The sequence below is a fragment of the Podarcis pityusensis genome (genome assembly GCF_964106645.2).
Source record: "Podarcis pityusensis genome assembly, chromosome: 4".
Taxonomy (NCBI): Eukaryota; Metazoa; Chordata; class Lepidosauria; order Squamata; family Lacertidae; genus Podarcis; species Podarcis pityusensis.
In genome coordinates this window covers 20507796-20523550 of record NC_138027.1, presented here as the reverse complement: position 1 = coordinate 20523550, position 15755 = coordinate 20507796, and the positions used below count along the sequence as shown (strand labels likewise).

Below are 15755 nucleotides of genomic sequence, written 5' to 3'. Positions count from 1 at the left end.
AGACAGTGAAATTATTTTCTTCATATTTGTTTTCACTGTCAGATCTGATAGCAGGGAAAAATATGTCTATTTGTAGTGGGAAGGCTTTCAAATTTTATGCCATTTGTTTCGACATGGTCTTTCGGTAATATTTTATTGAACCCAGGCTGCGCTCTCAGCAGTTCTGTCACTGAAATACAGATCACAAAGCACAACCTCTTTAACCAAATGGAATGGGGAACATTCAAATCATAAAGGGATGAACCCAATGTTCTCTATCTGCTAGCGCAAAGCCTATGGTGATGAGTTTGTGCAACAGATTCATCCAAGAAGGGTCTCAGGTGAGGTAAAGGTAAAGAATCCCTGGACGGTTAAGTCCAGTCAAAGGCGACTATGGCATTGTGGCACTCATCTCACTTTCGGGCCAAGGGAGCCAGCGTTTGTCCACAGACAGCTTTCCAGGTCATGTGGCCAACATGACTAAACCACTTCTGGTGCAACAGAACACCATGATGGAAAGCAGAGTGCATGGAAACAGTATTTACCTTCCTGCCGCAGTGGTACCTATTTACAGTTCCGGATCCCCGTTCACATCCTGAAACCCCATCTCTTTTCTCTCCCTTTTTTTTGCAGAAGTATTGATAGCTATTTATTAGGCAATGTTCCACATCAGCAGTCTTGCTACTTACTGCACTTCTGTACCTGGAAGATTTTAACCAGTGATTACTGATGTATTGATTCGGTTCAGAGAAGATTTGGCTCAGCTCAGGAATAATTATTGCAATGCTATGAGGAATGTCAGCTTTCTCAAAACAGATTTGGAATATGGCAAAACTTAACAATAGCCCCATTTATTTTTTTACATGCTCCCTGTGGGGTCGGAGTTGCAGCTTTTCTGTTTAAAAAAGAAACAGCACTGGTAATCATCATCCCTGATGGAAACGGACAAGGAAGGTGGGAACAGCCTGCGGCTTTATTGTGAGCCTTCAAGAAGAGTAATCAAGCAAGTTTATAAATGGTGATCTGATAGTTAAGGAATGGTGGGAAACAGTGCCAGTTTCCAGTCATATGAGTCTGCAGCTTTCTCAGTAGGAAACAAAAGCAGGCTTGTTGATACAGGCAAATTATGCACGTATGTGTACATGCTGGTGTCTGTGGTCTTCAGATGAAGGGCAGTACAAATGTAACAAACAAACAAACAAATAAGATCAGATGTGTGACTTTCAAACATGGTGGCTGAGTAGCACAGGCTGGTCTGCTTCCCTTCTCTGCAATAGCCCTGTTCAGACATCACTGTGAAAAGGATGGAGGGAGAAGCAGGACCATTTGTGCCCCAACATCCCTATCCATCCTGGTTACAGCTTCAGAGCTTTGCATGTTGAGTAAGAAGACCTGAAGGGAGATCTTCAGGCATTCAGTCAAATGCATGGAAAACACTCCATGTGACTGGGGTTTCTGATTACAAACCTGGGGCCTGAACACAGCCCTACAGGCTTCTCTGAAAAATTTTACACATCACTTGGGAAGACAGGCAAACTAATATCAGTGTAATGGAAGAAGCAAAGATCACCAGTGTTGAAGCAATGATTCTTCAACATCATCTTCATTGGACTGGTCAAGTTGATCGTCTTCCAAAGCAACTCCTCTATTCCGAACTTAAAAATGGAAAGCACAATGCTGGTGGTCAACAAAAAAGGTTTAAAGACTGTCTCAAGGCAGATCTTAAAAAAATGTAGTATAAACACTGACAACTGGGAAACACTGGCCTGCGAGTGCTCCAGTTGGAGAACAGCCTTTACCAAAGGTGTCATGGGCTTTGAAGACACTCAAACTCAGGACGCAAGGGAGAAACGTGCCAAGAGGAAGGCAAATCCACACTGTGATCAACTCCCTCCCAGAAACCAATGTCCCCACTGTGGAAGGACATGTGGATCCAGAATTGGCCTCCACAGTCACTTACGGACTCACTGCTAAAACCATGTTTATGGAAGACAATCTTACTTGGCTACGAGTGATCGCCAAAGAAAGAAGACAGGCCTCTCCATAGTCATGGACTGGTTGGATGCAGAGGAATGGTGGGAGGAACCAGCTGGGGAACCCCCAAGGGAAGAAAGTTCAGAGCCCTGGGCTTGGTGGTGGGATGACGATGAGTGGCCCAAGGGAGAAGACTGGGAAGAGGAGGTGTCAGAAGCTGAAGAGCTAACAGGGCTTAAGCTGAAGCAGGAAAGTGGGGGAAGGGAGATCAAGAGCCCCTTCAGCCCCAAATGCTATGCCACCGCCCATGACTCACTTCTATAAGATGCATGCTCAACATGCCAGCCTGGTAGACCTTCATCTTGGCATTGGGCATTACCATCACATTCTCCTATACCCTTTTGGAGAGGAGAACCATTGCCATAGCTCCCTTGCAAATACGCTTGTCCAGCTCAGCACTGATGGAAAGCTTGCTGGTTATGGTGGAACCCAGGTAGATGAAACCGTCTACCACTTCAGCTGTGTTGATGCTGGCAATGTCCTAACCCAGGATGTTGGTCATAGCCATCTAAGTATAAAGAAAGGAGGGGCAGAACTGTAGTGGCTACCAGAGAGAGACTTTAAAGTAAAACTGGCTTGCTTAGCCTCCCTTCTTGGTGTTAAAGAATCTCCCCAGACCTGTTCTGCAGACGGAAAGAGTATAGACCAGTCTTTCCCAACCTGGTGCCTTCACAAATGTTTTGGGCTCCAGGACCCATTAGCTCTGGCCAGAATGGCTGGTGGTCAGGGATGCTTGAAGTAGTAGAGCATCTGACTTGGACGCAGAAGGTGCCAGGTTAATCTCCAGCACCTCCAGGTAGGGTGGGAGAGACTCCTGCCTGAAAGATGGAGAACCACTGACAGTTAATGTGGATGATATTGAATTAGATGGACCCAACAATCTCACTTGTTAAAAGACAGCTTCCTATGTTCCTAGATTGTTGGCCAAAACACCTGGATGTTATGAGGCTGGGGCATAAATCAGAGCAGGCACTTGGGAATACTGTTTTCCCTTTGCTTACTTTTTTAAAAAAAGTTTCTATTCAATCTTTTTATTTAGGTTTTTTTTATTTAAAAAAATGCACCCAGGTGTTGACCGGCATGGTTGCTGACAGTACTGCACAGCTTAATGGTTTTCCCTTGAGAGAAATCATATAAGATTTGGAGCAATATAAATCTGTCTATATGATCTGCGAATCCAATCTTTCCAGTATGTACCAGCCCTATAATTTGTGTGAGAATTTCATAGCCTACTGCCTTAAAAAAAATTAAAAAATTAACCCACCGTACCTAATTTTGCAATTCAAATATCCATAGGTTTCCTTTCTTGATTTCATTAGTTAACATTGCTCTTCGCTTTTTAACTTTGCTATCTACATTTTCTGCTGTGGGAGACAAGTATATTGCCTATGCTGCAGTAATCTTCCTTAATTGATTTGGGACGCATGCCAGTCGCTTCTGGTATTCCGGGGCCAGCATCTTTATGTGACTGGCTTCCTTCCAACAGCTGTCATCCTCGGAGTTCACTTTATCCCTTTGCTCTTCTGGTTCTGGGATATTTGGCACTCTCAGCCTTTGAAATCTGTCCTTTCATCCCTCAAGCTGGTACTGTAATTGGCTAGGAAGGCAGTGGCTGTGGGGGGCGGGGGGAGGAATCCAAGAACTTCATAATATGAAAATACCCAAGTATCAGACTTTCTGATCACTTATCCTTTTTTTGCTTTTCAGTAAATACTTTAGCCCAGATCTATTGCAAGTACAAGTGATCATATGCATCAATGAAACTTTGGACCCCTCCAGATGACGTGTTTATTTGAACATTCATCCTGATTTGCTTGCACAGAAGTTAGGCTATATTATCTGTTGTTGTTTTTTGTTTTTTTTATTAGTTTATTTATTTATTTTCAATGCAGGATCATAACAAAAATTACAAACATTGAATCCAAAATAATACTATACAAACAAACAAACCGGAACATACAAAAAAAAAAAAAACAGAAAAGAAAAAGGAAAAAAAACCAAAGGAGACAAAACAAAACTAAACAAAAACGAAAAAACACACATCTACAGAAAAAAACCATATCATTACGTACATTTACATATATTGACTTCCTTTCTTTGTTCTAAGACCTCAAAAAAATTACTCTTACTATATTGTTGTGTCTGTCTGGTTAGATTACTTCCATCTTTGTACTTTTTTTTTTTACACCATTTTTTTTTCTTTAACCCTGTAAAGCATCATTCATTACATACCAATATACTTACTCCAGAACAATGTTTTTTCATATACTCTTTAGCACAACCCCATTCTTTTAATAATTTCTGGTCCGATTGTCCCCTTATGAATGCTGTGAGTCTTGCCAGATTTATGTATTCACAAAATTTAATTTGCCAATGTTTCACTGATGGAATTTTCCTCCCTTTCCAGTTTTTTGCTATAAGCATCCTGGCAGCTGTTGTTGCATAAAGGAATACTTTCCTTTGATTTTTGGGAATATCATTCGTAATTAAACCTAAAAGGAATGCCTCCGGTTTTTTACTGAAAGATATTTTAAACATCTTTTTGAGTTCTTCGTAAATTTCGTTCCAGTATTGTTTAATAGGTCGGCATTCCCACCACATGTGAAACATTGTTCCTATTTCTTTTTTACATCTCCAACAGGTATTCGATTTTAATTTGTAAATTTTAGCCAATTTTACCGGAGTTAAGTACCATTTATTTCTTGATCCAGTCTGATTTCTTGATTTAATATTTCCAAAACCAAAATGAATAATAATGGTGAAAGTGGGCACCCTTGTCTGGTGCCCTTCTGTATTTTAAAATAATCAGTCGTGTCATTATTTATTATTATATTTGCTTCTTGTTGTTCATAAATTGCTTTTAGCCCTCTTGTAATTTGGTCTCCCATGTCCATCTGGTCTAATAATATCATATGCATCAATGAAACTTTGGACCCCTCCAGATGACGTGTTTATTTGAACATTCATCCTGATTTGCTTGCACAGAAGTTAGGCTATATTATCTGTTTTCTATTGGACATTTGTTCTGATTTAGAATCATAGAATTGTAGAGTTGGAGGGGACCACAAGGGTCATTTAGTCCAGCTCCCTGCGATGCAGAAATCTTTTGCCCAAGCTGGGACTCAAACTCACGAACCTTGGGATTAAGAGTTTCATGCTCTACCAACTGAGACATCTCACCTGGGTAGATTTGCTCTGAAAGCAGACGGCTTCCCTCCTCCCCGTCCGGCTGCTCCACCGCCTCCCTTGCCCCAGTGGCCAGAGGCGCCGGGGCCGCCGCCGCCACCTCCTTTCCTCCCTGGGGCGCCGTCTCCGGCGCGTTTCCCTTCCGCGCGCAAAAAAAGAAAAGAAAGCGAGCCAGCCAGCCAAAAGCTCGCGATCGCTCCTCCAGACCACCTCGCCTAGCGCCTCCGACCCCCCGAGCGGCGATGCTCGCTTGCCCGAGCGGGAAGAGAGACCCCCTCGCCGGATTCTGAGCGCTCCCCGCCGAATCGGGCAGAGCCTGGCGCGCAGCTCAGGCGCGGGACGGCGGGCGCTATCCACCCTGGCGACGGCGAGGGGGGCGTTGCGAGCCTGCAGCTGGATGAAGCAGCCCCACCCCACCCCCTGCAGAGTCTCCGGAGCCAGATCCCTCGGCAGGATCACTTCCCGCCCCCGCTGCTTAAGCGGAGCTGCCGGTGGTGCACAGGAAGCCTGGAGGGCTGGCGGAGGAGGGCAACCTGTCCGTCTGCCCGCCTCCCTCTCTTAACTGTTGTAACTTGGCAAAGAGGTTTCCCACCTCATCGTCCCTGCAGCCAGCCAGCCAGCCACTTTAGAGGGGAGGAGGGCGAGGAAGCGGGGAGGGGGGAGTTCATTCATGTTGGACATCATCGGGGCTGAGTTTGGAGAGTCAGCTCGGGAGGGGACAAAGGGAAGGCTTTAAAAGCGTCGCGAACAGGGAGATATTCCATTTGGAAGAGGAATCCGTCCTCACTTTTTAAAAAAGTAAAGACTTTGTGCTAAGCAGCAAGGCGTCCCAATGCAACCGCTTGAGCATCTCCTCTTTTACGTTGCGATCTGCGCCAGCTTTTGCAACCGACAGGGCTCCAGCGCCGGCGCCCAGAGCGGATCTATCCGAGCCTTGCGCGCTTCGAACCTGCGGAGAGATGGTGAGTGTCTCTTCTTTCTCGCAACTTTTGCTCCTGGTGTGTGAAACTGACCGGGCGCGTGGTGGAGACGCGCCCCCTGGCTGTCCTCTCAGGCGGTGCACTTGCGAGAGGAGAAGCGTAAGAGAGGGCAATTGGAGTGAGGGGATGTAAGCAACTCCCCCGCCTCAAAGGACTTCTGAGGCTGCTTGACACACTACAGGTTGCGCTAGGAATGGTCATGCAAATAATCGCTCGCACAATGCATGATCTCTCCAGGATGCCATGCGCAGGGTCTCTGTTGGCAACATGCCATGCGCAATGCATTGGTGCATATGTCGATGGTGGGCTTGGAGTGCCCCTCTCCCCTCGGCACATGTAACTAGACCTGCATTCAGTGGGATAAATGCAGAACTTTTGAAGCAACTGATGAAGTGGTGTCTAGTGTGTGAAAGTAATAAATGGCAAATATTTACGGCGCTACAAGACTTGGGTTTTGTGAAGCAAGAACTGTCTATGGAGCTCATCAGCCTGGAGAGCTCAGTTGGTTAGAGGATGATGCTGATAATGCCTAGGTTGGAGGTTTGATCCTGGTATGGGGCAGCTGTATATTCCTGCAGGTAAAAAAGGGGAGGGGATGTGGGTGGCACTGTGGTCTAAGCGACTGAGCCTCTTGGGCTTGCCGATCAGAAGGTTGACAGTTCGAATCTGCACATCCAGGTGAGCTCCTGTTGCTCTGTCCCAGCTCCTGCCAACCTAACAGTTCAAAAGCAGGCCAGTGCAAGTAGATAAATAGGTACCGCTGCAGCAGGAAGGTAAACAGCGTTTCCATGCGCTCTGGTTTCCGTCATGGTTTTCTATTGTGCCAGAAGTGGTTTAGTCATGCTGGCCACATGTGGACAAACACTGGCTCCCTCAGCCTAAAGCGAGATGAGCGCTGCAACCCCATAGTTGCCTTTGACTGGATTTAACTGTCCAGGGGTCATTTACCTTTACCTTTACCATATTCCTGCATTGCAGGGAGTTGGACCCTACAATTCTATGATTCTGTGATTCATAGCAGCTGCCAGCTGGCTATCTTCTTGCTTTTGGCTGCAGACCTTGTGTGCCCCACTTAAAGGTTTGTTTTCCCAGCATAGGGCAAGGCTGTTGACACTCTGAGGAACAACTAGAGGTGCAGAGAGTAGTTTTGCAGAAGGCACCCCCCATGTCTTTCATACAAACACACACACATACATACCACTCCTTCAAAGATTGCAGCAGCTGTTGTGCAGCCCATACTAGTTCTGAAATTGTGTACATTAGCTGAGTGGACACATGCAGATCCAGAAACATACATTCATGGTCACAGAAGGTTGGATTAGTTGCATGAGTGCATCTGAATCTTTCAAAAGTCACACACCCAGGGCCACATTCAAACATTACAAATTCCGACATGGGGAATGCTTTCATGTAGGAAAGTACATGAAGTCAGGGTGTAAAGAAATTGTCACACACACCTGGCAGCCCTGGATTCACTTTGCATGGATGGGGTACACTTGCATGTGGGGTACCTTCACTGTGTACACATTTTAAAGCTTGTGGGATTGCTCAGTTGGTAGAACATGAGACTTAATTCCAGGGTTGTGTGTTCAAGCCCCATGTTGGACAACAAGATTCCTGCATTGCTGGGGATTGGACTAGATGACTCTTGTGGCTGCTTCCAACTCTACAATGAACCTATTATTCTGTGTTGTGCACAAGTTGAAGCCAGCCAATGCACATATCCACAGCAGGTCAGACACTTGTTGCGTCATTCGCACATGCTGAGTTCCTTGCAAGTTTCACACATTTGCTCCATGGGGAAGTGGTTTTAGGAAATTGCAGTGTGTGAAGTAGCACAAAGATATATCCTTATGTCCATTAAGTGTTGGGAATCCCAATGGAAAGTCTCCTGAACAGATCTCCCCAAGGCTTAAGTCATGTTCTGAGACTCAAGCCTGCCCACTACAAGCTTTGTTGAACCAGTGAAGGAGCCAACTCCCAGCAGTGAAGTGCATCCTTTGAATGCACAGGATCCCAGATTCAGTTGCAGGTATCTTAATCTGGAGGATCTCAGGCCTGAGTTTCTAGATCAGAATTTCAATCAGAGTTGTTGGTACAGAGTTAGTTGGACCAAGACTCTGACAAAGGCAGCCACATATGCTCTCATGGCCCATAATTCCAGATGTATTTGTTCTGCACACTTCCTTATTTTACAGGCACTGCAATCATCTCTGGCTCAAATTCAGATTTGGCCCCAAATATGCAGGAGTTTTGCTTTCCAACCAGAGTTTTCGAAAGTGTGGTTGCTATGGTGGCAATCATGCTCTGACCGTCTTCAGATAGGAAAATGAGGAATGCAGAACTTGTTGTCTGAATTTACCAAGAGAGCATGGTATATAATTAAAGAATATGTTTCCGACCAAGGTGAGTAGGGGCTGCAGTAAGTGGTTGAAAGTTGCTGCTCAGACCCAGTTGACCCAGATATCAGGGAGGTTGGCTTATTTATTTTTTTTTATTTTTCTGCTGTTTTCTGCAATCTCCTCTAGGAACAGGAGGAGAGCCCCATAGATCAAAGCTCTGTGGAACATTTCCCAAAAATAGAAAGGGAGGAAAGGAACCACTTGCTGGCAAACTTCTCAGTTCAAATTCTGAAACATTTCCAGGGATCTTTGATTAAACAGATCCTCTGGATTGTGGTTAATTTCTAAGATGAGAGATGAAGGGAGGACTCACAATTATGCCTGGAAGCTTCCCTCTGATCTAAAATCACAATCCCTCTAATTTTATGTGAGTATGCATGTAAATGGGTGTGTCTGTGGTGCACATGATGAAAGACACTCTTTTCTTCTTACTAGTTCCTTTTAAGATAGGTACCCATTCTAGACAGTTTAGAGCAGAATTCCAAAAGCTGGGGTCCTCCAGATGTTATTGGGCTACAACTCCCATCATGCATGGCCACAGGAGACGCAAGTTGGGGATAGGAGTTATAGTCCAAAACATCTGTAGGGCATCAGATTGGAGAAGGATGATTTAGAATGTATGGACTCTCACCAACCAACCCAGCAACAACCTTCCATTCTGAAGATGAACATTCATAGATTCTGTCATGCAATTGCAGGCAAATGTTAACTGATTGGAGGACCAATTCCAACGGTGGCACCTGAAGAGGAATAGAATAGCATTTATCCAGCTTCTTTCCAAAACCCTTGAGAAGCTTCTTTCCAAAACCCTTGGGAAGGTTCCAACCTGAACAGAATACAGGGAAAAAATTGTAAGGAGATCAGAGGACCAACTCCTCCTAAATTACTTTTCCCCAAGAGCCTTTTAGAAGTTCTCCTAGATGGTGTACGCTTGATCAGAAGAGAAAAGGTGACAATACAGGGCTGTGTTGGTCAGTTCAGATATCTGCTCTTGCGCACACACAAACAGTTACCCCTTGGAAACCCATTGTGGATCAATGAGGATCTTCTGCTAGGAGAGACTCAACACACTCAGTTCTCTCCTTCCTGGATTCCCTCCTTCCTGGAATTTCACAGCTTCTTCAAGGTGTCATACTTCTTCAAGGTGTCTACAGACAGCCCACTCACTCCAATGACTAGCAATCTGGAACTGGTTGTATACTGTTCCCTGCAGATGTTCCAGAGCAAAACCGTGGCACAGAAAATAAACTATGGCTGAGCATTGTTGGTAGCTTTGTCTGCTCTGCAGTTATTTCTTTAAGAGCATTAAATTCAGATGCTGTCCCTACTGGCTGTTTGTAAAGCATCACGCAGAAAACAAGAAGAATCGCTTGATCCCGTGCTGGGGGCTTGTTCTGTGTGTGCACACACACGTGCACCAGTTGTTTAAAACTGTCTGAGTAGCAGAAAGCTATTCATCATTTGTGGGCTGCCTCTCCACTCGTCTGCCCCTGTGCTGCCGACTTTCTAAACATTCATGTAGCAAGCCTTGAGTAAACCAGTTTTGCAAATCGCTCACTTTTCCTTGCCTACCCTGGCCTTGCACAACTTTCCTGAGAATGTTGCAGCTGCAATTTTGTGGCGTTTTAAGGCTCCTTGTGATTCAAGCACAACCAAAGTTTTCCTGGGTGAGCTATTCTGTTTGGGGTTTTTGTTTCATGGGGGGTGCGGGTGGGGAGTTCAAGTGGAGGAAGGAATTCAGGAGGGGAACACAGCTGCGAATGCAGCCTACCCCCCACTGTGTAAATATTAGGCATTCAAGGCTTTACAGCTGCAAACAGCTGGAGTCCAATACTTCTCCACAGCAGATGTTTACTAAGGGAAGCCCTGGAAGGAATAGTAGCACTTAAAGGTCTCAAACAAGGTCTCAGGGGTTGCAATAGGCATATTATCTCTTCGATGGAGAGAATTTCCATGGTCAATGAGTTTCTTCTGATCTCTAATAATTTAATGCCACAGTCTTTTAAGAGCAGAAATCAATGGGATCTTCTCTGACTCTTGGCTCAGCATTTTTTAGCCGCATGCCATTCGGGGAAATTTTACTGGTTGAGGAGCAAGAGAGATGCTGCCTGTCATGGGATGACCTCACACCAATTAGTCTTGTGTCTTGCAAGCTTTGCTGTCTGCATTGGTCCTACCTTGGCTGTGAAACCTGGGAGACATACTCCCTTCCTTGCAGGCCTTTATCCACCTGGCCTGGGAGGGCAGGGTCCTGTCTGACTCCAGCTACAAAAGCTGAGGCTGCTGAGGAGACTCTTGTGCTAAGGTGTTGTTGGGGTGTGTGTGTTGTAAGCCACCTTGAGCATGGGTTTAACTATGGAAAGGTGGCATACAAATAAAAAAGATGGATGGGTGGATGGTCACCTTCCTAGTGCAGATGCCAGGAAGCACAATTGGAGCTCAGGCCACTTGTGACTGTCAACGATGGGAAATTCAGAATGATGTACCCTCTGAGTGCACTCAGCTTTTTGGAGAATCCATGTGAGAGCAAAGGGGCTGTGAACATCCATCACCCCCATTGGTTGCCAGGGTTGATTTGGCTGATCTGAGTGTCAAGAAGAGCTTGCTGGGGCAAGGCAATGGCCCATCCAATCCACCATTTTGTTCTCTCAGTAGCCAACTGGTTGCCTATGGGAAGTCTTCAAGCAGGACATGAGCACAACAGCACATGCAATTCCCAGTAACTAGTATTCAGAGGCATAAGGCCTCCAACAATGGAGGCAGAACATAGTGATCATGGCTAGTAGCCATTGATAGTCTTATCTTCCATGAATTTGTCTAATCCTCTTCTAAAGCCATCCAAGCGGGTGGCAATCACTACCTCCTGTGGAAACAAGTTCCATATTTTAACTGCTTACTGTGTGAAAAAGTACTGTATTTTTCGCTCTATAAGATGCACCAGACCACAAGGCACACCTAGTTTTTGGAGGAGGAAAACAAGAAAAAAAATATTCTGAATCTCAGAAGCCAGAACAGCAAGAGGGATCGCTGCGCAGTGAAAGCAGCAATCCCTCTTGCTGTTCTGGCTTCTGGGATAGCTGCGCAGCCTGCATTCGCTCCATAAGACGCACACACATTTCCCCTTACTTTTTAGGAGGGAAAAAGTGAGTCTTATAGAGCAAAAGATACAGTACTTTTATCTGCCCTAAATCTTCCAACATTCAGCATTATTTGATGTCCAGGAGTTCTAGAGTTGTACCTGCAGCCATTTGAGCACAACAGAGACCCCATCATGGACTCTGAGGGCATTTTTACAACAAGGGAAGATGGCCAAAGCTCTTTCCTAAAATTCTCACTGTACTACTATTTTGTCACCTCTAACTAGATGATCCTCAGCAATGTTGTTAAGAAAAAGCATTCTGGTTAAAAAGAAAATAAAAGATGGGGCGGCAGGTTCATACTAGCTTAAGATCCTCTTTGGCAAGGAGAAAGTTTGGCCTTTATCCCAATAGCTGTCACCTTTATTTCTGGCTTACTAAAGAAGAGTCCGTCTAGTGCAACATTCTTATAACAGTGGGCAGCCAGGTGTTTATAAAAAGCTTGCAAGTAAGGCTTATAGGTGAATAGTAAGTATGGGGGGGAGTAAAGAACAATGTGGTATAATGGTTAGAGTGCCAGGCTAGGACTGTGAAGATCTGGATTCAGATCCCTAACCGGCCACAACACAGACTGGGTATCCTTGAGCCAGTCATGCTCTCTCTCAGCCTAGCCTTCCTCACAGACTTGTTGTGGTGACACAATCTGTATATGGAACTCTTCCTTGAGGGACAAGAGGGATAGAGTGGGAAGTACTGGGCAGAAATGTAATGAGCAAAGCACTGGGCCTGGAGACGGTGTTACCATGACAACGATGCCTCAAGGACCGCCTCTCCCCATACAAACTGCCCCGCACTCTGTGTTCATCATCTAAGGCCCTTCTTAGTGTGTGTCCTCCTTTGTTAGGTCCGGAGGGTGGCAACACGAGAATGGCTCTTTTCTATAGTGGCTCCCCGTATGTGGAATGCTCTCCCCAGGGAGGTTTTCCTGGTGCCTTCATTGTATATTTTTACATGCCAGGCAAAAACGTTCCACTTCAACCAGGCCTTTGGCTGTTTAATAACATACAGCCTTTTAAGTGTATCTGTGAGAAGGGGTGGGTGGCTATTGTTTTGTTGTTTTGGTTTTATTATATACTTGTGTTTTATCTTGTATTTTATTCTGTGATTCACCCTAAGATCTTTTGATGAAAGGTGGTGTATGTTGTTGTTGTTTAGTCGTGTCCGACTCTTCGTGACCCCATGGACCAGAGCACGCCAGGCACTCCTGTCTTCCACTGCCTCCCACAGTTTGGTCAAACTCATGCTGGTAGCTTCGAGAACACTGTCCAGTCATCTCGTCCTCTGTCATCCCCTTCTCTTTGTGCCCTCAACCTTTCTCAACATCAGGGGTGTATAAATTTAATAAAACAAACAAGCAATGCTGGCCCTCTACACAAGGGCGGCTCAAAATACTTTGTTGCTTGAGGTAAATGATAAAATGCCTCCCTCTCCAATTCTTCAAAGAAACTGCCTGAGTGGCAGTTGAATCTTATGTCAGCAGTACTTATAGGACAGCAACTTCCAGGACAGTGTGGTAGGTTGGTGGAGGAGCTAGGCCAGGCTGTGTAGCACACAGGGCTCTGTCCTCCAACACCTCACCCCTGCCCCTTCTGCCATCTGCCACCTGAGGCAGCCACCTCACTCTGCCCAGTAACAGGGCCATCTCTGCCTCTATCCCCAACTCTGTGATAGCCTGGCCCCCACTGACTGAGATCATGGAGGGTGAGTACAACGTACCTCCTTCCCTATACAAAAAGCAAAGAGAACCGCTGCATGACCAAGGGGGTCATTGCAAGACACAAGCCTGCCATTTAACCAATGTACAGTGGTACCTCAGGTTACATAGGCTTCAGGTTACAGACTCCACTAACCCAGAAATAGTGCTTCAGGTTAAGAACTCTGCTTCAGGATGAGAACAGAAATCGTGCTCCAGCGGCGCGGCGGCAGCAGGAGGCCCCATTAGCTAAAGTGGTGCTTCAGGTTAAGAACAGTTTCAGGTTAAGTACGGACCTCCAGAATGAATTAAGTACTTAACCTGAGGTACCACTGTATAAAAATGTACCTCTTTACTCGTTTTTGATATTCAAGCCATGCTGGAATGCTATCCTCACCCACCCAGATAATTTTGGCAAACATCAGGCCAATGTGTGCCCTGGTTTTCCACTCTCTACATCAAGACAGGCTGGCAGAAAAGGTACCTACTTTTGCCAGGGTCACTTACTGCATTTCCAGCTGTGTGCCGCAGTCCTCCTGTTCCTGGCCTGATATCCACCATGTGCTGTAGCTACGCCAACATAGCTTTTGGGACATGCTGTGGTGTCCTAACTTCCTAACTGGGAATTGCTGACATGGAGAAGATTAGGCTTTTAAAAAATATTTTTGAAAATCTGCTTTGAACATAGGTTTTTGTTTTTTGTAAAGAGTCTGTCCTGAGCATGTTCCAGCACCGCTACTTTAATTACAAGGCTAGGACAAAACCTAATTCAGTGAAATAATCTGGGCTCATGTCCAGATTTCAACAACCTTAACTTGCAGATTTGCAAAGACATCTCGAGGGGATCCAGATCTTTTGACTGCAACAGAATACCAAGATTAGAGGCTGGATGCTCAAAGGCATCAAAAGGAAGGGAAGAAAAAGGTTCTTTCATAAAATGGAAAATAGCCATTTGGATTACTGTTGCCAGTAGCCTTTAGACAAAATGCACTCCTTTTGATAGGTGAACAATCTTAATAAGGAAATTCCATGTCTCCTTTCACCCACTGCAAACCTTTCCTGTACAAAGACATGAACACAAAAGGAAGTACCTAGGGGGGTCAACCTGGTTTATGGTTGCTTGAGTCCAGCTGGCAGACATATGCCATGGGCAAAGGAAGGGTTAAATGAATAAACCAGCCCTGGTGCCCTGCAGATGTTTTGAACTAGAACTCTCACCAGTCTTAGCTGGCATGGTCATGTTTTCAGACTACAACTCTCATCAGCAGTGAAAAGGTTTCTGAAAAGCATCACTGCTCCCATTTTTGTTCTGCTCTGTCTTCAAATTGTTATCCTTCCACAAGTTTTCCCCTTACTGCAGCCTGGGAGAGGGATCATTGGACTGGTTCAGCTTTGGGATGGGGGAGAAATTTAATTCAGCTAACATTTCTAGGCAACCTACCCGATTCTCAATTTCTGAAGCTGTAAGCAAACCAAGACAAAGCCATCCTTCAAAATTCACATTTTCACATTTTGCAATGCCGTTTTCCAGCCATGTAACGGATACAAAAATGCTTATGCTAGGGCAAAGTATGCATAAAAATACATGTATTGCTGACAGCAGCATGCAAAATACATTATATAAGCAGGGGATTGCTTTGCATAAATGTGTAGTAGACAATACTGCAGACAAAATTGTGCATATGAGGAGAAGATGTAGCACAAAGATGCGGCTGAATTTTCGTGAGGATTTGTTTCAAAAATTGGCAAGCTGGTGTGGAAATGTGGAAAACTGAACTTGCGAGTGGAAAAATGAGAAGCGGAGAGAATCCAAAATTTACAGATCCACTCATCTCTAGTTCAGATTATGGTTTGGCACTATGTGAGAGAACCTTAAGAACCCCCAGCCTCAGGCATTTGATCCTGGTCTCCAATCTTGATCTGCAAACCTTAGTTTGCTTTCTTCAGATGAAAATTCAGAAACAATGGTTTGCTTGAAACCAGAAAGAGAGGGATGGGATCACAGCACCTGACAGGAAGAGGGAGCATGTAGGCATGCAAGTTCTTAGGACTTTGCCCCCATAGCTCCAAACTTTTATTTTGCAAGTCTGAACCAGTCCCTTAGTGGTTTAACTAAGGCTGTCCAGTTAATAGTTGTGCTGAGATTTGCACGGATAATTTCTCACCTACAACGTCTGTTCATTATCGCTACTCTACATTAGCTCTTAACTACATTGCTGTCTCAGAGAACTAAAGGAACCAGGGAAAATTACAAATCTGACTCAGCTGTAATCAATATAATGGAGTTCCACAAAGGATAGGCAGTGACTGGCCTGTTTTATCAGATAGATGTGTATCACGCTAA

At 45.1% G+C, this 15755-nt stretch overlaps 1 protein-coding gene and 1 long non-coding RNA gene across 2 annotated transcripts in view; one reads left to right on the top strand and one right to left on the bottom strand.

Annotated features, from left to right (window-relative positions):
• The window catches only part of LOC308475431, a 163059-nt gene that overhangs the window by 32215 nt on the left and 115089 nt on the right, over positions 1 to 15755 (bottom strand). The gene's annotated exons all lie outside the window — the stretch shown is intronic.
• PDGFD (platelet derived growth factor D) overlaps positions 5359 to 15755 on the top strand; it is a 142059-nt gene continuing 131662 nt past the window's right edge. Inside the window, exon 1 of the mRNA XM_081002288.1 lies at positions 5359 to 6161. Coding sequence (XP_080858414.1) covers positions 6032 to 6161 — 130 coding nt within the window. The 5' untranslated portion in view covers positions 5359 to 6031. The remainder of the gene's footprint in view (positions 6162 to 15755) is intronic.